At 41.7% G+C, this 24413-nt stretch overlaps 1 protein-coding gene across 1 annotated transcript in view; it reads right to left on the bottom strand.

The window, feature by feature from the left end:
- Positions 1-2266: 2266 nt before the first annotated feature.
- Positions 2267-24413, bottom strand: part of chrm4a (cholinergic receptor, muscarinic 4a) — a 62571-nt gene continuing 40424 nt past the window's right edge. The window contains exons 2-7 of the mRNA XM_068704671.1: positions 20429-21027; positions 17177-17331; positions 15322-15517; positions 15072-15161; positions 14306-14575; positions 2267-9204 (exon numbers count right to left, since the gene is read on the bottom strand). Coding sequence (XP_068560772.1) covers positions 8959-9204; positions 14306-14575; positions 15072-15161; positions 15322-15517; positions 17177-17331; positions 20429-21027 — 1556 coding nt within the window. The 3' untranslated portion in view covers positions 2267-8958. The remainder of the gene's footprint in view (positions 9205-14305; positions 14576-15071; positions 15162-15321; positions 15518-17176; positions 17332-20428; positions 21028-24413) is intronic.

The following is a 24413-nucleotide window of genomic DNA, read 5'->3' as shown; positions in this document are numbered from 1 at the left end:
CTCTGCTCTCACAGAGAATATTCCTGCCCTCTGCTATACCGCGGTACAATAAATCACCTCTGGCCAGATCTTCATTCACTTGACTACTACATCACTACACTGTCTTTGCACAATACAATTTCATTGTATATACTGCACATTTTTTATTTTACTTAATATGTTCTACTCTGTTATTTTATTGTATATATTGTGCATTTTGTATACTTAATGTTTTTATATATTTTTTACTGTCACATTGATTGCTTAGTATATATATTTATATTATATTTATATATATATATATTTTGCTGCCGTATCTAAAAAATTTCCTCTTGAATAAAGTATATATCTATCAAACAATAGATAGATATTTACCAAACTTTTGAATGGATAGTTTGGATTATTTAAAGTGGTTGTATTAGTACCTCCATAGTCAGTGTATTACTACAGTAGATGGAGTTTTGAGAAATAGACAGTAGTACCAGCACGGAGGAAATCAATGTACTGCTGAAAACGGACAGCAGCAACACATTTTAAAGGCACCTGATAAATCTATAGTGTACACTATATTTAGAATATTTTATAAATATGATGGCTTTAAAGGGAACATAGAAGTTTGACTTTCAGTTCAGTTCCCCATCAGAAAGGGCTGTCTGACGGCAAGGACAAGTGCTGCAAATATTCTAATATAGAGTACGCTTGAACTGATATATATATATTTTTTAAGTGGCTTAAATACATTTTGCTGCTTCCCATGGAGATACTTCCCAACTTGATACCGTGCTTCATAAAAGAATTTTAAGATATTTTAACTCATTTGACTAACTTGTCACTTAAACAGTACTTTCCCTGGACTGGAAACACTGTCTCTGCTATATTCAAATGTGGAGGGCAATAACTAAAGAGAAATATAGGTGTAGTGCCAGTACAGAGCCCAGACCGCCACATCCTCCACCCACAGCTCCAACACCATCATTAAGTTTGCAGAGAGCAGATTCATGTCGGTGCCATAACAACAACCTCCGTCTTAACATCGGCAAAAAATGAAGAGCTGACTGGTGACTACAGGAAGAGACACGCCCCCATCTCCATCAGTGGGACTATGGTGGAGGGAGTCAGGAGGAGGACCTGACCTGGACTCACCACACAGACTCCATCACAAGGACAGGGAGACAACAGCACGTCTTCCTCCACAGGCTGAGGAGGTTCAACATGGACTCCAGGATACTCTGCAAGAGGAGGACCATTGAGACCAGTGCTCTACAGAGGGGGGTGAAAACGGCCATCCATGGAGGACCTCTACACCCAGCGGTGTAGTAAGAAGGCCAACAGGGAGACCACAATCACCTCAGGTACAAAGTGTTCAGCCGCCACTGGAAGATGGTACCAGAGCATCCGGTCCTGCACCAGCAGGCTCAGGGACAGCTTCGTCCCTCAGGACATTAGACTCTTAAGATCTGACACTGTCACTTTACTTTTCCTCACTGTTTCACTACCTGTCCACATCTCTGTATATTTATTTATACATTTATATACATATTCTATTAAATCATATGTATATTTACATACTGTATATACATATATAATGAGCTGGAGGGAGTCTGAGATCTTTCATGACCATTGAGTGCTTCTGTGGACGACTTATCTTAACTCAAACCAGATTGGTTTACATTGCATGCAGATTTCAATACCATCACTGCAGGATACTGAAGAAACATCATCTTCGGAACTCTGAGAATGTTTGATTATTTTTAAATTTGAAATGACTCCTCCATTACATGTCCAGACACATGGATTTGAGAAGAGACTGTGCGGTACTGTGTTGTCCCCCTACAGTGGGACAGTGAGCTCTGTCAATGGGACGTCCTACCAGAGGACATGAAGACTTCTTTCAGTAGGTTGCTCATTGATGGTGTGGAATCTGTAGTTTCACATTCTCACCAATGAGAATGATGTGAAGTGTCCAATTAATGATCAATTAGACATTAGAAAGGAACAACATGTGCATATTAATAGATTCTGGGTGAAGGGGTGATGTTCTTTTAAGATTTTTAAAAAGGTGATTGACCTGTGTGTGGAAAAAAAATGATATATATATATATATATATCATTTTTTAGACACAATTAATTTTGTTTCTTCAAATATGTCTGGAAGGGTTCATTACAATGAGAACATTGACACTGAATAATACGGTTTATATGCAGTGTAAAGGCTGTGCCATTTTCAGATCAGTTCACTGAATGTAGTTGGAGACAACACACATCATCCAACCTTTCAACAGTAGGTGTTTATTAGTATTACAGTTTTGTATCAACACAAGTTGCTTCTAATATATCTTAAATACATTTAATTTCAAAGGTAATAGCTGTGTGCTGTGCATGGTGATGTGTATATTCCAATTCTGTTTTACATGAAAAAGTATAAGAGAAAGTACAAAGAGCCATGAAGCAATATACAGACAAAAGAAGAATCACCTGACGGGTTTCCCAATAGCCACCGCTGGAAGCCAAACAAAAGGCCCTGACTATAGTGGTGCTCACTGCTTTAAAGAGTAAATCAACTCTGTTACTCTGCTATCTGACCCATGTAGGAGACAACACATCATTTGGATGTACTTAAGTACATGTTTACATTACTGGACTACTTTCTTCCTCCCAACACCACCAAACAAAGACTTTTATAGACAGCTAAATAAGATACTACTTAGTAAGTAGTATAACCTACTTTCATACTGCTTTACTATTTACTCCACTACATAGATCCTGAGTTACAGAGTATTATTGATCTCACAGCTGAAAGTCTTTTTGTGTTTTTCTTGATCTTCAGGGGTTTAACTTCTCACTTTGCTGCTGTGATGTAAAAGTGTACCATAGGGTGTGTCAGTGCACTGTGACATCACAGCTGTTGGTTTAAAGGTAAACAGCACACTTCTGACCACAGCAACATGAGTTGAAGTTTGAAGTGTGACCAGTGAGGGGCGCTAGCAGGCGACAGCAGGAAGCTGTGTTTGGTGGCCTGTTTGACAAGAGTCCTACAGAACCCAGGTGTTTGAAGAACGTGCATTGGCTCCACGTTTGTGCTTTTGAAACAGATAAGCTGGGTAGTCCAACTAGCTTTGAAGTTAAACCAGTAAGAACCTGTACGGTCCATGTTCTAGGTTCTGCCATGTTCTCCACCAAAACATTTCAAATATGTGTCACTGAAAAGACGGCACCACATGGGGTCAACGCTGAGTAGCAGGAACTTGGATCCAGAGCAATGGCCAGCTTCAGGTTTATGAATTTACCTGGACAGGTGATACCAGTGGAACCAAAGGCAGAGCCTGGCTACACCTCAAGTTAAGGCCTGTTGAGGTCCTGAAGTTCTAAAGGCTTATTTGTGTCCTGACAAAGAGACCCTCATCTGAGCTCAAGGGTAGGAATGTTCAGATTTGTGTGCACCCCTAGTTCCAGAATCACCTGCTGTATTTAGTGTTGATTTACCCTTCAAAGAGTCGTTCTGTTAGAGTCCAGTGTGCTGTTGGGAACCCAGTTCTGGGTGAGTTGCAGGTTCCGTTTAAAGCATATACAGTACATATACAGATGGTTATCAACAAAGAGGAAACACAACATAGACGTTATATGTGTTTCCTTCACTTTGACTTTTATATTACAGATTTCCAGCTCTCAATATCAAACACATGTCATATGACATAAAAAGGAGTCAGTTGATCCTCCACATAGTGAACATGTGTTGTTGTCACTTCACTGATGCCGTTGAGCTGAAGTTTGAAAAGCAATACTCTGACAAAGTATAAGACTACAATTCACAATGTCTCTAGATCACTACAACATTCATGCTCTGTACATTGGGAGGTAAATATATTTCATATACTTTGAAAGAACACAAGGACCACATGTCCTCTCTTTGGAATGATTCAGTATGTGATATAGTAATAGTATTCATAATCATAATTATTGTGTTGTGTATTTACAGAAATGAGCTTAGACATTTGAACATACAGTAATGTTTTCTAAACTAGTGACTAGTTACTACCTCTGAATCATACATTACGTTGACTTTAACATACAGATCTTTAACACGTGTGGACAGTGTTTCACAGTGAACTACCACATGAAACAGAGCGTCTCGGCCTGATGAAGGTTTCTGTAGGCGCCTGCTTCAGTTTGGTACTTCAGTACAGTTCATCCCCAATTATAATACAGATCATGTGATTTTAAATCATGGCAAACGTATATTCTGTTTTATTTATCAAGCATCATCAGATAAAACCAGTGGTTCTTCAGACCTCCTGACCATGGAGACAGCAGGGGCACTACACTGAGCCACGTGGAACCTTTGGTAGAGCATTCGTGGTTCTCCACCTGCTGACTAAAGGATTTTCAATAATTTTATATTGTCAGGGGTTCTCTGAGGTGGTGGCCTCAAAAATAGTGTTGCTAGTACAAGCAGGACAAGCTGCATGTACACACTGTGTGCTACCATGTGGGGCTGCTGCATTGTTTTAACCCCAGGACGGATGGGAGAGTGAGGCTTGTTAATCCTCCAGAATCGCCCTTTGATTTGTACAGTTAGGTTTATATTTTGGCCCTCTGGTCATTGGTTCTGTCCAGCCCGTCCTCGTTCTGAGGCCATCAAACACTGAAGCTTTGTCCTGCCCCTCTACGTCCGATAGCGACGCACACAGCATCCTTAGTGTCTGTAAGAGACACACACCGGTGAAACCCATCCATGTCTGTATGAGAAGCTCCGAGAGGAAGCTCCGGCATAAGATGAAACAAGACGTCGGTATGTGACGAGTTGGGCTGAGAACAGCTATCGTAATACTGTTCTTTTCTTAGTTTTCCTTCACGCTGTAGAAGACAAGGTCACCTTTGTATGTACATTTCTACCAATGGTCTCCTACCAAAGGTGGCTGCTTCTCCAATCATGTTCTCCTCCCGGTGCCACAGAGCTGAGACGTTGTTTGTCTACCTTTACCTTATCAGTTCATCCAGGCAGAGACGAATCCAACAACTGCCTCAGCCATCAGTAGCCTAAGTACGATTTCAAATCTTTAATATAGATACCACTGGAATACATTTTAAAAGATAATTGCATTGTCAAAACTAACTTTGACGAATATGAACCCATTTTGAGCATGACATATGCCAAACTTAACAAATTCATTGTTTCATGTTGTCTTAACACAGACAGGTAAACAAATACTGATTTATCTGGTAATATCTGATAATAATATGTTTTGGTGCAGTGAAAGCAATTTAGCTGATGAATACTCAGAAAGTATTGAGGGTCCAGCTATGAGCAAGAACTCCTGGTAGAGGTGTACGATGGAAAACCAATCATGTGAAGTTTTTGGAGGTGGGAGGCAATTAGTTCCGATGTGATAGGAGGTGAGGGAACCTCAATCATACTTGTTAGAGCTAATGTACACCCACAGCATCAAAGCTCTCCATGCTCCCTGTGGGTCTTCAGCGCTCCACCACCTCTGCTCTCTCTGCCGGGCTCACAGGGATAAGCATGGAGCTGAAGACACCTCTACCCTGAAACACTGTGGTGCTAGAATGCTTCTGAACGCAGCACTAGCTCACAGGCAGCTGACAGGACAGGAGGGCACGGACTCAAACAGGGGGAGTGGTCAGTAGACGGTATGTGTCTTCAAACCCTAGACCATCAGGATCACCTAACATTGTTGTTCTGAACCAGGACAATGGTGATTCCCCAACCTTAAGATAGTTGGTCTTCTCTAACCCTGATGATGAAGGTTCCTTCATCTTTCCCTCACCCGAGCTACTCATAACTGTAATGGTCATATCAATCCTATTAAAAATGAATTTGTGATGCTTCTAGAGAGCACTGATGGAACAACGTCATCCTGCTGATCGGTGTGTCGTATTATTAAGGACATGAGAGATGCATGAAGGGGCTTTGCACTGAAAATAAGAGGATCTCAGTTCACCAGTAGTTTCACAGAGTTTGATAAATGTTTGTCATTCGTCTCTGTTACAGCCGTTTAAGATGGATGGATTTTCTCATGGAAACTGTGTCCAGTGAAGCTTCCACTCTTCCAGTCAGTCTAATTTTCCTAAACTCTGCTGTCATCCTTTTATTCTGAAATCTTGTCAATTTAGTATATCAGCTAATGATCATTTCTGCAGTCTGTTGGTGATGGTTGCCTTTGTTCGCTTCCTTCGCTTCGCTTTACTCTCTTTCTCCTCTATCTTCATCTTACACTGAGCATACAGGCTTTATTCTCATTGTGAGAAGACAAACACAAAGTTTAAATGGTGGTAGAACTTGAAGAAAAAAGTTTAAAAAGGCGCAGAAAACAGAAACTGGTGAAGACGAAGACGAGGTTCCGATCATACAGGAGAGTCAATGTGTTTGTATCCAGGTGAACACTGACATGGCTCAATGGAGGTAAAGGGGTCGGCTAACAGAGCCAGTGTTGTACTATCACTATGCATTTATTACAATTTGGACAGCTGACGTTAAGAACACAAGTTCAGTCTTTATTATCTGGAAATGTCCAGATATTATTTATCTTAAAATGTCAGAATTTCAGTGTAACTGCTTGTTGTATTTGGCTATGAATGCTCCATAATAATGTTCTCCCATGTGCGAAACAAAAAAATAGAAATCCAACAAGAGAGAGAAACCAAGTGAAAATGAGCTGACTACATGAGAGAGCAAGGAGCAGAATGAATTACCAGAAGAGTCTCACTGAGAACAACTACTGACAATCACGGGAGATGTGTCAGTCATACAATGATATTCATATTGTTTAGGAACAAACAATGTGATGCAGTACATGATGGCATGGAGATGAGGAAGAGCAGAATGAATTTGATATAAAATGACTGAAGAACAACTGTCCTTTGGGTCCACATCACATCACATCACGCTCCATTTTGGGTGATTCAGGGACTACAGCAGCTACAATAGACTACAGCGACAGGATGTGAGGGGAGAGAGAGGTTTGATTGGCTAATCTTCAATACCCTTCTGCGCTTATTGGTTGATTACTTTTTAATGTTTCATGTGACGATGCCAGACGAATCCGTCGACTTGAGCTCACTATTGAGCAATCAGTAGAATCTCTCATATAACTATATTTCACCGTTCAAATATGGAAATCTGATTTCAAAGTCAAATGGCCAGTGGTCTACCTTTAGTAACTCTGTACAAGCCTAAAATATGTTTGACATTTTTGGAATGGAAACAACTTAAATGTGTGATTAGAGCTGTAGAACACGTGATATCTGTCACAATGTCGTAGAAAGCATGAAACAATGCATCCCATTGTGGCCTCATTGTCTTCCACAAGCTCATCATTCCTTTTTCCTAAATCCCCTCCACCCTCTCTCTCTGTCATTTCCTCCCATCCAGATGTTCTCTCTTCAGCATCTCTCTCCATGTTCTCTCCCATCCTCTTACTTTGTCTTTGGTTCCTTCCCTACCTCTATATCATGGGAGGAGAGACACATAAGCGCTTCATCAAGTGTTAAAGAACGTGTGTTTGGGTGGATTTGGTGACACAAATACAATGGACTATACAATACAAATTGTGTATTCACAGTTTTGAAGCTAGAAAGTGAATTTCATTAGAAGAGAAACTCATTGCTTAGTGCGAAACAAACCAACTCGGTGACTGTAAAAGCTAGCTTAGAAGATGAGCTTGCAGTCTACAATAACGTAATAATGCTGTACACTAAATTCTCTAATATCATAGAACAGTAGAGGACATTCAAAGATCCAGTATGTCGGTCCTAATCTGAACCAACCGTCTGATGTGAAGAATAAGTGAAGTCGATCTAAAGCACGGAGGACCTGAACACACCCAAACACCGGCAGCAGCATGATCGAACAAATACAGATGTAAAGATATAGAGGAGTGATGTCTACATGAGCAGAGAGAGAAGTCTCTCCCTGTGTGTGTTGATATCACAGCTTCTCCTCTCTTTGTTCACAAAGACGGCCGGTCACATGCTTTTAGTGCATGTAAGTGCATGTTAGTGCATGTTAGCGTGCTCTATTGGCTAGCTCACGGCGGTCACTCTGCACCGCTCTCATACAGTGGTTACAGCTGATGACGTAGCATCCACCCTCTGGCTCCCCCTCAGGTAAACACTGTTAGCTCTGTTAGCTCTGTTAGCACTGTTAGCACTGTCAGCTCTGTTAGCACTGTTAGCTCTGTTGCTGTTTTTAGTAAAACGCTGTTAGTAAATGCAGAGCTCATCTATTTCTATTTTTTTGTCTGTGGTATAGAACCAATCATCAATTTGGGGTGTCAATCAGAACCACAGTTCAAAAAAGTATTAAAATTATACATTTAGATATACTTAAAAAAAACATCAGCACCAGTTTCATTTTCTTCTAAGACGACAGCTGCCTACACTTAAATAACGATGACCACAGGGTTTATTCTGACCTACTTTTGCCTTCAATGGTAATACGCTTTGAGTTACCTCACAATACTTTATGCATTCCATCTGATCCATAGAGGAGACTAACATGCATACAGCATTGACACATTATTATATGGCATAATATTATGAATTACGTTTAGTTACAATTGAGTGCAAGTCTGAATCATTGCAGCTTATTTAAGATAACCAGCAGGAAGCCTGTTATAATTACCATGGCAGTGACACACATCTGTCATAGATAGATCAAATAACAGCATGGTGATTACTTCCATCAGGGATCAGGGCAGGTTAAAGAATCACTGGTTTACACTCACATTCCACTCTGAATCTATTGGCACCAATCATTGATGATCAGGGATCATTTACAGAACAAACCAGAGTTGCTCACCTCCTCCAGATGTCCCTTCTCTTTAGAAGGACCCCTTCAACTAAGTTCTGTCCTCCATTCCTCCACTCACCTTTCAACACTCTCTCTCCTCCTCTGTCCCATGTTCTTGCAGTGGTCTACCCCTCCCCCATCCATCCCATCCTCAGTGCTCTCCTTCCATCTCATCTTGTACCTATGTTTTTATACTGGCACAAAAGCAGGTTCTTGAATGTCTTTTTGAATGTGGCATTGCACAGTGCGTAGCAAGCTGGGTTGATAGTAGAGTTGACATAACACAGCCAGTAGCCAATAGCCCACACAGTGTCAGGGACACAAGACTGGCAGAAGGTTGAGATCAACACCATGACGTTATACGGTGTCCATGTGATGATGAACGCCAGCAGGATGGCAAAGATAGTCTTGGTCACCTATAGTGAAAAGGAAGAAAAGAGAGAGAAGGAATATGAGAACGCACATGAGCTTTCCTCGTCTCCAGGCAGCCGTTTGGTGTTATGATTCATTTCACTGTGGTATAAAATCAATTTGGTGAGAATTCAAACTTGTTTGAGGTAGTTATTCCATGAGAGTGAACATTGTGTCTCTTGTTTTGTAGTCAAACAGCTGTAAGTGTCTACTGGACTTAATTATAACACAACAATGATGTAGCTGTTCACTCTGAAAGTCTTTTTAATTCTGCCGGTTGATATCTACAATAAACTGAAATTGTGGAGAGAAAATAAATGAAGAACATAATTTAGAGAGTACTATGTGAAACAAAGAAGTGCACTTCATTACAAGCCTTTTCTTCTAAAAGTACTGACTTTTTCTTTAACATTGACATAGAAGCAGATAACAGCAGTCTCTAAGGCCACACTACTATCTTATCAGACCTACGTTATCACAGATGTTTAAAGTCACAGTTTGCGGCTTTAGGGAGGGTGACGGACACAAAACGGAGGACTTTCCTGTTCTCATTAATGCTTATTTTGTTCTGCACAACTATTGTGAAGTCCACACATAAACTGTAAAGGAACAAAAGCGGTAAATGCTCTTCAGTAGGACAGAGACTTCAGCCACCAGCAGAGCTACGAGTGAGAGCAGACAACAACGACACCGAGGAAACGAGTGAGAGAAACTTTGATTTGTAAGTGTTCATTTTAAAGTAAATTTGATGTGAGATAGAGCAAGACCCAAAGCGCTGTCACTAAGTCTGAAAAATAAAACTTCTAAAACTTGTCTGAGTTTAAAGACAAGTTTTAGAAGATCTTAAGTATAAAGCACAACCTTTCACTATTAAAGACTATATATCTATAATATTATCGTATTTTCTGTAACTAAGCAACCAATCTACTTTCTGTTTAAACCTGCACCCGCATGCTCAGTGTATGTGAATAGTCACGTGATATATTCGTTTTCAGGCTTGCAAGTATTGACGGAAATCCACTCGCAAACGATGTTGAAACGGATTACATTAATGCTTTGAACTCATATCTATACTGATTCTGACACACATCTACGTCAAAGCCACCAGCCAAATTCCCATTAATGACACAAGGTGATCTTTAGAGTTTCTTTAGAAGCACCAAAGCCTGCAAGAGGAATACCAAACTACATGTTTCAGTAGATGTTTCTATAGTTTTGGTTCATTTATCTAAATCTTCAAGTCTACACTTTTATCTTCCCTGTGAGTGGTGTTTGATGTTAAATGACTGAGGGTGTTTAAATTGTAAAATAGGCCTATCCAAACACAAACACACAATAAACTCATTAGCAAATTATTAATTTGCTTCAGACTGGCTGTCTATTGTATATCAACTGACTGATTTACATCTGACTGTTTGTGTCACCATCATCGTCCTCATTTGAGGCTGCTATCATCTAGAAAGAAATGATCACATCGATGAGTGTACAGCACTGTGATGGAGCTGAGGATGAAGCTAAATCTGTGGCATGCTAGTCAGCTAAGCCTGGTTAGTCAAACTCAATGGGTTTGACTAACCCATTGAGTTAGTAAGCCAATAATTGACTTACTGTGTCAAACTGTAAGCCAACTATTTGACTGACATGGAGTCAAATATTTAATAATAATAAGACATTTTATTTATATAGCGCTTTTCAAAATTCTCAAAGACACTTTACAAACATTAAAATTATCGTAAAAAAGCTAAACACTAAAAACATAGAACACACATTCGTCACACATTAAAAGAAGTTCTGTAAAGGTGGGTTTTGATTAGTGATTTGAATATGGAGGTCGGTGAAGTCTTGGATGTGTTTGGGGAGAGAGTTCCAGAAGGAGGGGGCAGCTATGGAGAAGGCTCTGTCGCCCCATGTCCGGTGCTTGGTCCTGGGTGGAAGGGACAGGAGGTTGGCATCAGAGGAGCGGAGCGAAGGGATGGAGTGTGGTGGTGGAGCAGGTCGGTGAGGTAGGAGGGGGCCTGATTATGGAGGGCTTTGTGAGTGAGGAGAAGGACTTTGTACTGGATCCGTTGTGGGACGGGGAGCCAGTGGAGATTCTGGAGAACAGGGGTGATGTGATCACGGGAGCGGGAGTGGGTGAGCAGGCGAGCAGCAGAGTGCTGGATATACTGGAGTTTATTTAGGATTTTGGATGAGGTGCCGTGAAGAATATTGTTGCAGTATAGTCGATTCTGGAGGTGATGAAGGCGTGGATCAGAGTTTCAGTAGCAGAAGAGGAGAGTGATGGGCGAAGACGGGTTATGTTTTTTAAGTGAAAGAAGGCAGTTCTGGTGATTTGGTTGACATGGTGTTCGAAGGAGAGGTTGCTGTCAAACAAGACTCCGAGGTTGCAGATGTGTGCGGAGGGAGACAGAGTGGAGTTGCCAATGATGAGGCAGAAGTTGTGACTGGTTTTAGTGAGGGATTTGGGACCGATGATGATCATGTCAGATTTATCACAGTTGAGTTTGAGGAAGTTGGTTTGCACCCATGATTTAATGTCAGTGAGGCAGTTGGTCAGAGTGGAGTGTGTAGCAGTGGTAATGGTCTTTGTGGAGATGTAGAGCTGGACATCATCGGCGTAGCAGTGGAAGTGGAGACTATGTTGACGTATGATGTTACCAAGAGGGAGCAAGCAAGCACCGAACCCTGTGGGACACCTTGAGACAGAAGAGCAGTGGAGGAGGTGCAGTTGTTGATACTGTGAACTGTTGTCTGTTTGTAAGATATGATATGAAGGCATCAACCAAATGTGTCAATTAGCGGCACGAGACAAACCAAAAGTGGACGGCGAGCCCGTCTCCCCACAAAGTTCAGGCAGCCTCCCACTGCAGATTCACGCCATGCCAAGCACAGGCAGAGGCCTCTACTTGGCTGTATGGGCAATATTGTCCTCCAAACAAGAGCACACATTTGCCCATAGAACCATAGCGAGAAGTGGGTGATGAGCAGATCCACTTCCTTGTTCCCGAACCGGGTCCAAATCTGCTTCACTACTTCGGGGTGAAGCCTCCACTCGTCCGGTAGGGGTACGCCTCTTGACTTGAGATCATCACTGTTCTCCAGTCCCAGAATTTGGTGAGCCTTCAGAGACAACAGGTGCTCTGCTTTCATTTCAGTAGCAATGGATCCAGATTACCACTCTTTTCCACATACATCATGAATACTTTGACAAAAAGACCAGCCCTCTGGTGGCACATGTAGTTTGTCCCTTTACATTTAAGCTTAGTGCTGAATGGGGATTTCTGAACTCTTTCAAACGGGTTGTGTTATTGAGCATATGAGTAAGAAGGAGAATTCAAGTTGTCATGTAGGGATGCTTTTCAAATCTGAAAAAATGTAATGTCTTCAGGATTTCTCTCTTATATGCAAAAAAAGGTTGGTGTCTGAATTTAATCCATTCTCGGGACTTGGCCATGGCGATGTAGTCGCTGACAGCCACACATGGCAAGAACCTCCAGTGGCTAGAGACATAACATGACCGGCGGCTGTTGCAACTCCCTGCGCTTCAAATTGTCAGTAGAGACAATAGGCTGGGAAGAGGCCAGCGAAACGGCCAACACATCCAAACTGTTAGCAGATGCAACTAGCTGTGCCCAAAGTTGAAATATTATACAAAATATTTGTAAAGCAGCAGCGATGGTAGAGCTTCCTGCTCTTTGACCAGCCGACTGACTATGGAAGCTTTAAGGTGCCCCAAGGTAAAATGTTACCGCGTGACCCTGCAACCTGAGAAAATCCACCAGACCTGCAACCAGGGCTTTCCTTTCAATGGTGTGTCCACAGCAGCATCGCAGCGTTCGGGGCTGTGGTGGGGGGGGCCTATTCTCTTTTATGTGTGTGCATCAATAGGTTGCTGGTCCAATTATAGTGGACATGATGGGCTTTGCTCTGTGTTGTACTGATTCCTCTCACCTGCCCAGGGACTGCATAGTTATAGCTATTAGCTGATAGCTATTTCTGGTATAAAACGTGTGTTCTGTTTTTTGAGATAAAAGTATTTTTGTACATGGTCCCTGATGTAAATAAACCTAATCAACTAAACTCTACGATGTCGTCAATCTCAAGCTCACTCTCATTACAGCATCGGAACTGATGTCAAATGAGGGCAGTGATCAGCAGGCCGGTTAGGGTTAACCCGAACACTCTCTGAGTGGTTCAAGCAGAGGCACTCGATGCAGGTATTGTGAAATTTGTGACTTTTATATATCGTTCCACCACTGGTTTCTACTATATGCAACGGACCGCATTCTGCACAAAAACGTCATTTCTAATTTCTAACAATTTGAAGCATTCACAATAAATAACTGAATAAATGAATTCATGAAGTTTAAAATGAGTGCTGCCATTAGAAACACTGCTGTGGGATTTTCTAAACAATCATTTTTGGTCACCTATACAATAAATCTCCCAAAATGCCTACCTCACTGCTGATGTAGAAATTCAATCGTGACTTGTGGTGATTAAGATGGGTGCCGGACCAAAATCAGAACAATGTGGTTTAAGATAATGCTCATTTTAAAAGCTCAGGGGAATGTTTCCAAATGCCATCTGTCATTCTGATCACTAATGAAGCGAAGTGACTGAGACTCAACAGCTGCTTCGTACCATTTACAGGTAAGCTGGGTAGTCCCTCATGTAAACCAGCAAAATATTGTATGCTGCCATGCAAAACCCCAGTTTTAGCTTTGTTTGTTGTCATAATAAAAGATACTGCTCTCTTCTGTGTCTAGATGAATGACTATTGAGTATGTAAGTTGTATTATGAAACAGTTGGCTCGTACTTTTCAGACTGTTCAGGGAAACTGGACATTGCTATAATAACACGTTGTCCTTTGGATATTTTTGTTCCTTTCCTTCATTGCAACACAAACTATAACCATTTAACTGTAAAAATAATCTAAGATGATTTTACTGTCACTATGAACACATATCTGCCTTTGTGTTCTTCCACTATCACTAACAAACAAGCAGCTGTTTCATGTAATGAACATCTGTAAGTCATCACACCGTGGATTGTTTATCCATTTTTGCCGTGCAAAATGTCCGTGCAGTGTTACTTTAACATACTTTCTTTTCTCTGGCAGCCATCTGTCTTTTCCTCTTCACTTGGCTTCTAGCAATGCTTGCAAACTTTCTTGCCACAGTCCGAGGTCGGCTGATTGGGATTGAATGCCTCTCGGCTCCCTCTACAGGGGGGACGATCTCTATGGCTGTGATGCATTCGTCCCCGGCCTGCTTCGTTACAATCTTTATCTTGGACCACCTTGAGGCGGAGTTGATCTTGGACACTGCAGGATTGGCAGTTGTCGTATCAACTGGAATGGGATTTGCTGCAGCCTGTAACAAAACCAAGAGAGTTCGGTTAGGAACTTTTATAGCCAAGGTGACCTGTTGTAGGGTGCATGAAAGCGTATGATGTTATTGTATACCGAAACAAAAGTGCCAGAATGCTCCATCAGACAAGTGTAAAAACCATCTGCTATTCAAGTTTATCAGTTGCTTTTACACATTTTCTGAAACTCTATTGCACTTTTCAAAACACTAAGAGCAACCATCATTATATACTGAGCAGTCCAACGATTATTGTCTTGCAAAAAGCCATCACCTACAAAGGAAATTTCATCTGTGTCATATCGGGCCCTGCTACTTGGGTTTTCTTCTTCAATGTGTTCTTCATTAATTCATCATTAGTTTTATTTAGAAATACTGGAGTTAAAAAAGAAACGTTGACAGCTCTTGGCTTTGGACAAAGTTGTCCAACTTTGTTGTCCAAGTAGTCATCTCTATATATCATTTGTATCCTTTTTGAACAAAACAAGTTATGCATACCAACCTCAGATATCACCTCGTTGTTGGTGTTGTCCTTTAGTTCGGTGGGGGGAATAAAAGCTGTGGACGAATCGTTGGAGCTCTCTTTTTCCTCCTAGATAGATAGATAGATAGATAGATAGATAGATAGATAGATAGATAGATAGATAGATAGATAGATAGAATGAACGAACACTAACTATGAAGCTTCAGATTAGTTACAGTTAACACTCAATACATGTTAATGGAGATGTTAGCAGTGTGCGAGTTAGCACCTGTGTGAGTCCTGGACTGGGTTGTGCTGGACCCTGAACAGGTTTTGGTTCCTCCACTCTGCCATTCTTCACAGCCTCTAGTGCAGTGGTAGTTGAATCTAGACTGAGTTTGGGAGTAGAGCGGGGACTGGCCTGAGGACTGGTCTCATTGTTATTGTTCTGCTTTAACAGGTGACTCTTCATCAAGCTGGGAGTTCTGAAAAAAAACAAAAGGCAACATTTTTCAGAAAGCGTACACCATTAGAAAAACTCTGCCTATCGGGTGAGCAAAGTATATAAATCCAAAAATAGATATGAATCATTAATTGTGCACATAATTTGTTTTGCAACAAAATTGGAGTATATGCTAATTCATGTTAATAGCGTGGGTAACATTCCATCCCAATGGATTTTAGCGTCTACAGATGCCTTCCTGTCAGGTTGGGGAGCAGTCAAGAGGAGTGGTGAGGAGTGTGTGGAAGCCCACTTAGAAGGGCAAGCACATCAATGTTTTGAAGTTGAGACTAATCTACCTGGCCCTGGTAGGCCCCATCATCTTCCTAATAGGAATAGACAACTCCTCCACTTTGTACCACCTAAATCAACAAAGGGGCACCAGATCCCTTAGCTGTTTCCAGGTGGCCAGGAAGCTCTTGCTGTAGGCCTTTCCTCTAGGGTGGGCCCCAGTCCAGGAAAATGGAGGCTTCATTTGCCTGTCAATTGTCCCGATTTGGCAAACCATTGTGAGAGCTGGTTTTGGGGTTAGGGAGCCCCACAGATGTTCTGTTTCACAATGTAATCCATGTATCTACAGGATTGCTACAAGTCATTACAATGTGCTGTTAATAGGTAATGGGTTCTAGTGCTCCTTCAGTTGACCCATAACTCACATAACTCGAGGTGAAGTCTGTAGTGATGGTCATTGTTTGGTCTAATTCAGGGGTCGGCAACCTTTCCTATCCAAAGAGCCATTTTGACCTATTTTCCACCAAATAAATTTCATCTGGAGCCGCAAAAGCTATTTGATATTACAGCTTATAAAGTTTTAAATATAGTTATATTATGTTAAAATTATAGTTAGTTGTATTTCTGAAAATAAACAAATCATAATGAGTCACCTGCAGGGAAAGGTGCTCGACAGCAACGTAATAGGATGTGACGCAGATTTTAGTTGACAAAATATTAAAACATTTTTTATTTTCAGTGACACAGTAGACGTAGACACCCACGTTCACTACTTGATTGGTTCTTAGCAGTCACGACGTGTCCTTCCCTGTTTCGTCACACTCCTATCACGTGACCCTTACCCGGAAATTCACAAACAACAGCCTTGATTACAGATCGACTACCAGGTTAATTTAACGCGGACAACTGATTACAGGCGTTGCTGACCTTGTTGTCTTTACTAGCAGCTGTTGTTCAATTAAAGTCTGCATTTCTGAGGAGGAAACAGCTGTTATTGTAGCGATTAGTGAGCGGCTTGTCCAGCAGCTCAGTTATCAGATCTACCGAGCAGCCGTCGGTTAGCGGCTTTGAGCAACCAATCTACTTCCTGTTTACACCGGCCCCACCCGCATGTCCAGTGTACGTGAATAGTCACGTGATATTCGTTTTCAGGGGTTGTAGTCTGGACGGAGATCGTCTCAAAAACGATGCTGAAACGCCGCGTGGACGGAGATCGTTTTTGTTTGTTAAAACTTTTTTTTTTTACTAGTGTGGATGTAGACTCAGGGAGACGCAACATAGGGGCTGAAGAGCCACATGCGGCTCCGGAGCCGCTGGTTGCCGACCCCTGGTCTAATTGATCCATTTTTTTCACATTAAGTATTACTTGTTGTTACTTGTATACTTCCATTAATTTCATTTCATTCCTTACTTTATTCCCTTCTTCTCTTTCTTCTCTGGTTTGTGTTTGGAGACCCTGCTCCTGGAGGCAAGGGAAATGTGGATGTACAGGACTGTCATAATAATGACAGGAAGATAGAATGCTGCTATGGCTGTCCCAAATGTCACTGCAGGGTTTGAAAGGAACTGTAAAAAGAAAGAAATAAACCCTTACATGATCCATAGAGAATGTTCATACATATGCACTTTATACATACATTTATTTGTCAGTTTAGTAGGTACATGTATACAGTCTAATACAATCCAATACTCCTGAAATCAATCTGTTCATTTTTCATTCACACTGTGTTGCTTGAAATGTATATTGTCAAGGTTGCAGTTAGTGGTGGTATTGCATTGCACTGCATCGTATTGAAAGTCTATTATTATGAATATCCATACATATACATTAGGGGTATTAGAGTAGTAAACATACTAGCAAAGAGCAAAAAATTGAGGGTCGGGCTTCAGGGCTCTGCAGACAGAGTCGAGTCAAGGATGTCGACTGGCCTGTAAAGAGTTCGATTTTCTGCTGGATGCTAGATATGTTATATGGATGCTGGGTTACTAATGTTAAATGGATGCCAACTTTATTATGAGATTTTTTTTATACTTGACAAAGGTTGTCTGGCACCTCCAGGGATGCAATCCTAGTGTTTCTGTGTTTGGTTGATATATTTGCTTCCTAAGAGGGGGATCAGCCCATTTAAACAGCTAATGTCAGCATTTAAAGAAGATAATTAGAAATATCATATATATTAAGCCTCAAAGAGGTTTAGTGATTTCACCTTAGTGATCTAATGTTACAACTGGACTCTTTTCCACTTCCCTGAAGTCAACACAATCGGATAGCCAACTAGATGCAGATTTTGACCAGAACCTATCTGGTCTATTTGACCACCCAATAGACTATATTTCACCCTATAGACTATAGGACCGTGAGTAAGCTGCAACTTGGGTGTGTTTTTTCACCAGTAAGTAAGACTGCATTTCACCGGTGTAAGACTTGATGCTAATTTACAATAATGAGGGTACCGCTAGCAAAAAGGTCTGCTAATTAAATCCATGCTGTAGTTTGCAGTTATTAATAGGTCTATTTAGAAAGTACCTCCACTAAGTGCATTTCAACTCACACAGGCTCCGCCCTCTACTGGACTCTATGGGTAACTGTATCCTCCAGTCATGAGCATGCAAATTTGCATAAGAGTAGCCGGCCAATCAGGATGTGCCTACCCAAATACCTGCAGACCCCACAGTATATGACGCAGGTCACACTGCTCTGCTATTCTTCTTATCTTTAGTGAGTGGTGATTTGTCCACTGACTGCTCATCTCCAGATGGAGCCCGTTATGTCTCAAGCTCATCGCCGGGATGAATTTTCACCATGCCTGGTTTGATTGCCTCCAGGTAGACAACCCAGAAGTTCAGAAGCAACCAGCCTGCCTCACCTGATGAGTGCTGCCCAACATTCAACAGCAGCAGCGGGATCACTTCCAGATAGTTGCAGATGTTAATAAACTTGGGTGTTTTGGGCGTCACTGTCCAGCCTGATGCCTCGCCACGTCATCTCAGACTGACATTCTGGACTGTGGCATCAACCAAATGAATGGTTTGATTCAGGGATTTGAAAAAGCCGCAGGCCGTGTGATGTTGTGTGGTGTCTATAAGCTACTGTGCGGCTGGGTCTCACTGAACTCTCCAAGAAGGACTGGGATAATCTTCTGGGAGCCCCTGTCATCACATATTGGCTCTTCTGATAGATTATATCTGTTGATGTCAGCCGCCATCAGCTGCACGCTCATCTTTGGAAGACAGCTGAGGCAAAACATAACAAGGCGACAGAGAGGAGGAGGGAGCAGTGGCAAGGCAAAGCCCCCATGCCTCTGGACTCCTTCACTCCTGCGTCAGCAGAAAGGTGCTGCTTGGAGCCGACTGACGGGGCAAAAATGGGCCCATTTATGTCTTAGTGTTCATTGATGTGCCCCTGTTGGGGTGGGGAGGGACCGACAACCACACCATGGTGGGCATAGATCAAAAGGCAGGGAGGATATCAGTGCACTGCCCCGTTAAGGATGGCGGAGAGCTTCATGTTGTGGGCCTGAGAGCACCTATTGTTTCTGAAGCTGCTATGCTTCTGCCTGGCACAGCAGGGTGATCCGCTCACGTGCAGTCACCCAAAAAGCAGCTTGAAGCCTTTCCGCAGTTCCGTGACATCCCCTTTTTGGGTGAGGCAGGAGCAGTTGTTGGTCATTCTGGTAGCTCCGGGTAGCCACTCGGTAGTGGTATGCAGAAATGGCTCAGGTGATTGCAGCCCAGCCCTAAATGGTAAATGGACTGTACTTTTATAGTACTTTTCTAGTCTTCCGACCACTCAAAGCGCTTTAACACTACAACACCGAAGCATCCCCAGTTCTTGGGGTCTCTGTGGGGGGCTGTCTAAGGTGGATGCCAAGGCAATGTTGTACCAATAGAGTCCTGTAGATGGTGCAGCCTGTGTAAGTTTATATGAATATTACAATCGTGTAACCCTAGCTCTATAACAACAGGCAGAGACCTCTACTTTTTTTCCAAATATAATGCTTTATTTTTTCAGTATACTTACTGAAAAAATAAAGCATTATATTTGGTATTTATTTGAATCAATTGAGGGGCCTTTTCTAAGTTATACAACACGTCTAAACGTAATAATACAACTATAACTCTTTGGTGCCCATTTAGTTGGGGGCCCAGGCTAATGGTTTAGTTTGCCTCTAGTCTTTTATCCTGAATACCTGCGAGTGTATTTCCAACATAGTCTAACGGCAGTTTGTGAAATAGTAACAAAAGTTTGATCTGTTGATTAGTTTATGGACAAAATTTTTCCTTTTTCTTAATTTGTATTACTCAGCAGGACTTTCAAACTAACGTATTTTAATTGCAAGTCTTTTTCGTGCTTGCACCACATTTTTTTTCGGGTCAGTTGGGACAACATTACCCAACAAAATGGACATTGGGAAAAACACCATAGTTGGGCTTAAAATAAATACGTAGAGGTTTAGGCACAAAATAAACGTTGCATCGTTTTCGACATGAGCAACTTGAAAAAAAAAGAAAGTTCTTGTCCATGAAAACAAATCACTAAATTTGAATGATGCGACTATTTCAACAACTGCCGTGAGACTGGATTGGTATCTCACTGGAGTTTCTGACCTTGAGTAGCTGCCACTCTGGTATGTTTCATTGGCTATAGTTTGAATTACCGTACCTGAATATAACATTCTCCAGGTGGCACTGTTCGCTGTCCAACGATGAACTGCCAGAACAAGATGGCAGGAGCCCACAAGATGAACGACAGGATCCACGCTGCTGCGATCATCAGCCCTGCCATCTTAGTTGTCCTTCTTGTCGGATATGATAGGGGTTTGGTCACGCAGAAATAGCGATCAAAGCTGATGATCAATAAATTCATCACTGAGGCGTTTGAGACAACATAATCTAATGCTAGCCACAGGTCACAGACCACCGGCCCAAGTGGCCAGTAGCCAACAATGATGTAGACTGTGTACAAGTTCATGCTGAAAGCACCAATTATCAAGTCAGCGCATGCTAATGAAAATAAGAAATAGTTATTGACAGTTTGTAGGTGGCGGTTTACTTTGATGGAAAGCATAACTAAAATATTTCCTGTGACAGTCACAAAGCTCAAAGATCCAGTAACCAGTGCAATAAAGAACATTTCCAGGGCTTTATATGAACTCCCAGCCCCCGCGTCCTCGTCCACAAGAGAGCAGAATGTTGAATCATTGGAGGACATGTTGCATGAGGTGTTGGAAAACAGGTCAGCTGATTGGACGACCGATGACCCTGTAGGAAGAAAGAAAGAGATAAAAACATGGAGAAATAAAGATATGAGGTGTACATCATCGTCATAGTGGCAGATGACCTGTAATTTAATTCTAATGCTGTGTTCACACCAAACGCAGTGCACATTTTTCATGCGAATAGATTACATACAAAGTCAATGCACAGACGTGAGTAAACGCAAATTCGCGCCGGGCAGGGTGAATGACGGGGCATTGACATTTTTCAACTGCCTATCAGCGTTGAGATGGTCCTCCTGTCATCACCGACCTCCTGCCATCGTTGAATCAGGAAGAACATATTGCAGCTGTAGGTGGGCACCCAGAGCTCTACGACACCTCATATTAGACCAGACCAAACTATGTGTATAAATGTATGTGTGTAATCCATATAAATAATGAAAAAGATATATCACGTTATATTGAGTGTTGATGGAGCTGCTAGCATAGAATAGCACCGATCGATCATAGCTCCATTCAGAAAACAAATCAAAGTTATTTGCTTGTCGCCTTACGGAGAGAACTAACAAAACAGGAATTCAGACTTTTTGCAAATCGGCATCATTATATACTTCTTTCGGCATCCATTTTTGTCCATTTATTGCAGTTAAATCACAGAAAAATCGTTTTATTTTGTGTTACAGTTGTAGTAAATCAGCCGACATGTGGCTTGCTAGACACAGTGAATACAGCTCGATAGAATCCACGGAGCTCCTACAGACAAGAAGACGTTTAGTTTCCCGGCATATCCGGGACTTCCACAACAAGTACTAAGCAGAAATAGTGGTTATTTCTTCCATGGTTGATGGCGGAAATAAATGGTTTAGTTGACTTCCCCAGAGATAAGCAACTCCCCTTCTCCGGCGGGTCTAGCGTGAATAACCACGAATGGTCCCGCGAGTAAACTGCGGCGAGTAACGTAATGCGAAATTTCGATTTGCGTTTGTTGTGAACGTAAGGCAAGAAATAATGCTGATGACATATAAATTGCATTTCCCTTGGCTGCTTTACAATAAACGCCACTTGATCTTTTGCCAATGCATGACCTTTAATGTGAAGGAACAACTTCTCCTTCACATTAAAAGAACTCCTAACTTTTCCAATATGTTTGTAGAACAGAATAACATAGAAACACACCATAAACAGTGATGCTTATATCTGGTAGATGACAGTAAGTACATGAACAGAAGAACCAAACTCAAACAGAGATTCAGGATCAACACAAAAGTGCTTAAAGCTTGTGCTGTCTCATTGCATGCACAGCCACAAGACTACCAGGGTCCTATTTGACATTTGAGACACATTTTCACCATAAGGTAATATCATAATCCAACCTCTGTACAGCACCAAGCCACTCGTAAATTAAAACTGAATGAGATACCAATTGGTTACAACTCAGAAAAGAATGTGAATATATATTGTGTGGTTTTTACCACTGGATAAGCCTGACTGAAGTTCCTAGACATGAGTCATTTATTTGTGCTGACAATTTCAGCTTTGCTACCTTGAAATGAGTTTCAGCTTAACCCTCTCACTCAGCAGAGAAACTGTTCCTCGTCCTTTTCCTGCACACTCACAGGTTTTCATGGAGAGAGTTTTTGCCTCGTTTACTTAGTATGTGTTGTCTTATGTCCAAGCAGGTAGGTAGGCTCATTGTCCAGAAGAGATAAAATCCAAATAGACTATGCACAATGTAAAGGAGAGAAAATGTCAGTACTTTAAAAGGTGCAAAATCCGAGATTGGGAGCTTTTTCTGTTGCCTCTCAGCCACATCTCCACATCTTCGGCTGAGCCGGCAGCTCACAGCTAACGGTGCTAACAGCGCTAACGGTGCTAACAGCGCTAACGGTGAAAACAGCGCTAACGGTGCTAACAGCGCTAACGGTGCAAACAGAGCTAACAGTGCTAACAGCGCCAATGGTACAAACAGCGATAACGGTGAAAACAGCACTAACGGTGAAAACAGCGCTAATTGTACAAACAGCGCTAACGGTGCAAACAGGGCTAATAGTGCAAACCATGGCGAGAGTGCTGACAGAGTTTACATAGTTTACCTGAGGGGGAACCAGACAGCAGTTCCTTCCATAGACTATAGTTGTTTGCTGAAATATTAATGAACTGAATGTTAAATACAGCTCCTTTAGAGTGAACTATTGCAAAGATTTCAATTGTGTACACCATTTTCTCAGTAGATGGTATATGCCATCAAAATGTACGTTTTAATTTCAATCTAAACATTTTCACAATGTCATCTACGTATTGTGTTGCAGAAACATCTTGTCTTGTGATACCACTTGTCCCTTGACAGGCGACAGTGAGTCACCGTAGCGTCCTGTCTGTCCTCAGTCGAGAGGACACATAAGTACAGCTGTCTCGAGGACTTGTCAATCACATTGCAGATACAGTCTGTGTGCATTTTGATAGTTTGTTTATTGGATTGAATCCAAAGTAGCAGAAACTGATTTTTTTTAATATAACTGATGACTGTAAATTTACAATACATTATATAACAATACGATGCATCTTTATTTTTGTTGTAGACCCAGTAACAGACGTGTATTTGTTTGGAACATGTGGCCAGGTGTTACACATTTACACTTTTAAGCCAATGTGGCTTCTGGCTCAGAAGTAGAATAGAGTTGATCATCCTTCAATCAGAAGACTGAAGGCTCCTCCAGTCTAAGTTGTTCATTGTGTGCACATGACATCTATCACACTTCTGTCCATCCTGATAGAGGGACCCCTCCTCTGCTCTTACCTGAGGATTCTTCCTTTTCTTCTCCCGCTAAAGGGTTCTTCCTGTTCCACTGTGAGGGTCCGAGACAGAGGATGTCATATGCGTACAGATTGTAAAGCCCTCGAGGAGAATTTGTGATTTAGTGCCATAGAAAATAAAACCAAATGTAATTGAGTTGAACTGAACATCGTATTGTTTTCCATCTGGTCATTATGTTCAGGGATTTCAGGTATATCTATTCAATATTTTTAGATCTTTAGAAAAAATATTTTCCCTTACGTGTGCTGTTGTTTGTGCTCTCCCTCTGCCCACCCTCAGTGTTATCTCAGGTATCATGCCAGCTGCAGCGCTGCGCTCAATCACCGATTAGCGGTGGTTAAAAGGAGATCCCACGCTCCTTGCTGCCAGTGATCCGAGTGGCAGCCTACAAACGGTGTGTTTTCATGTAGCAGCGCGTGTGCTCGCTAATAAATATCTTTTGTTCACTTATCGGTGGCTCATGATTCTCTTCCACTGGGAATTTTACGTTGTTACTCCCCTCACCCCCTAGACACAAAAAGGGGAACATAACAACTGGTTATATTACTTAATTAATATTCATCATACATACATGATATACAGTACATAATGTTCGGTAGTCATTTCGTGTATAA

This window comes from Cebidichthys violaceus, unplaced genomic scaffold, assembly GCF_023349555.1.
Source record: "Cebidichthys violaceus isolate CVI_PGR_0920_01 unplaced genomic scaffold, fCebVio1.0.p SCAF_98, whole genome shotgun sequence".
In the NCBI taxonomy this organism is placed as follows: domain Eukaryota; kingdom Metazoa; phylum Chordata; class Actinopteri; order Perciformes; family Stichaeidae; genus Cebidichthys; species Cebidichthys violaceus.
Note: the sequence above shows the minus strand (reverse complement) of the source record. Positions and strands in the feature narration are given on the sequence as shown.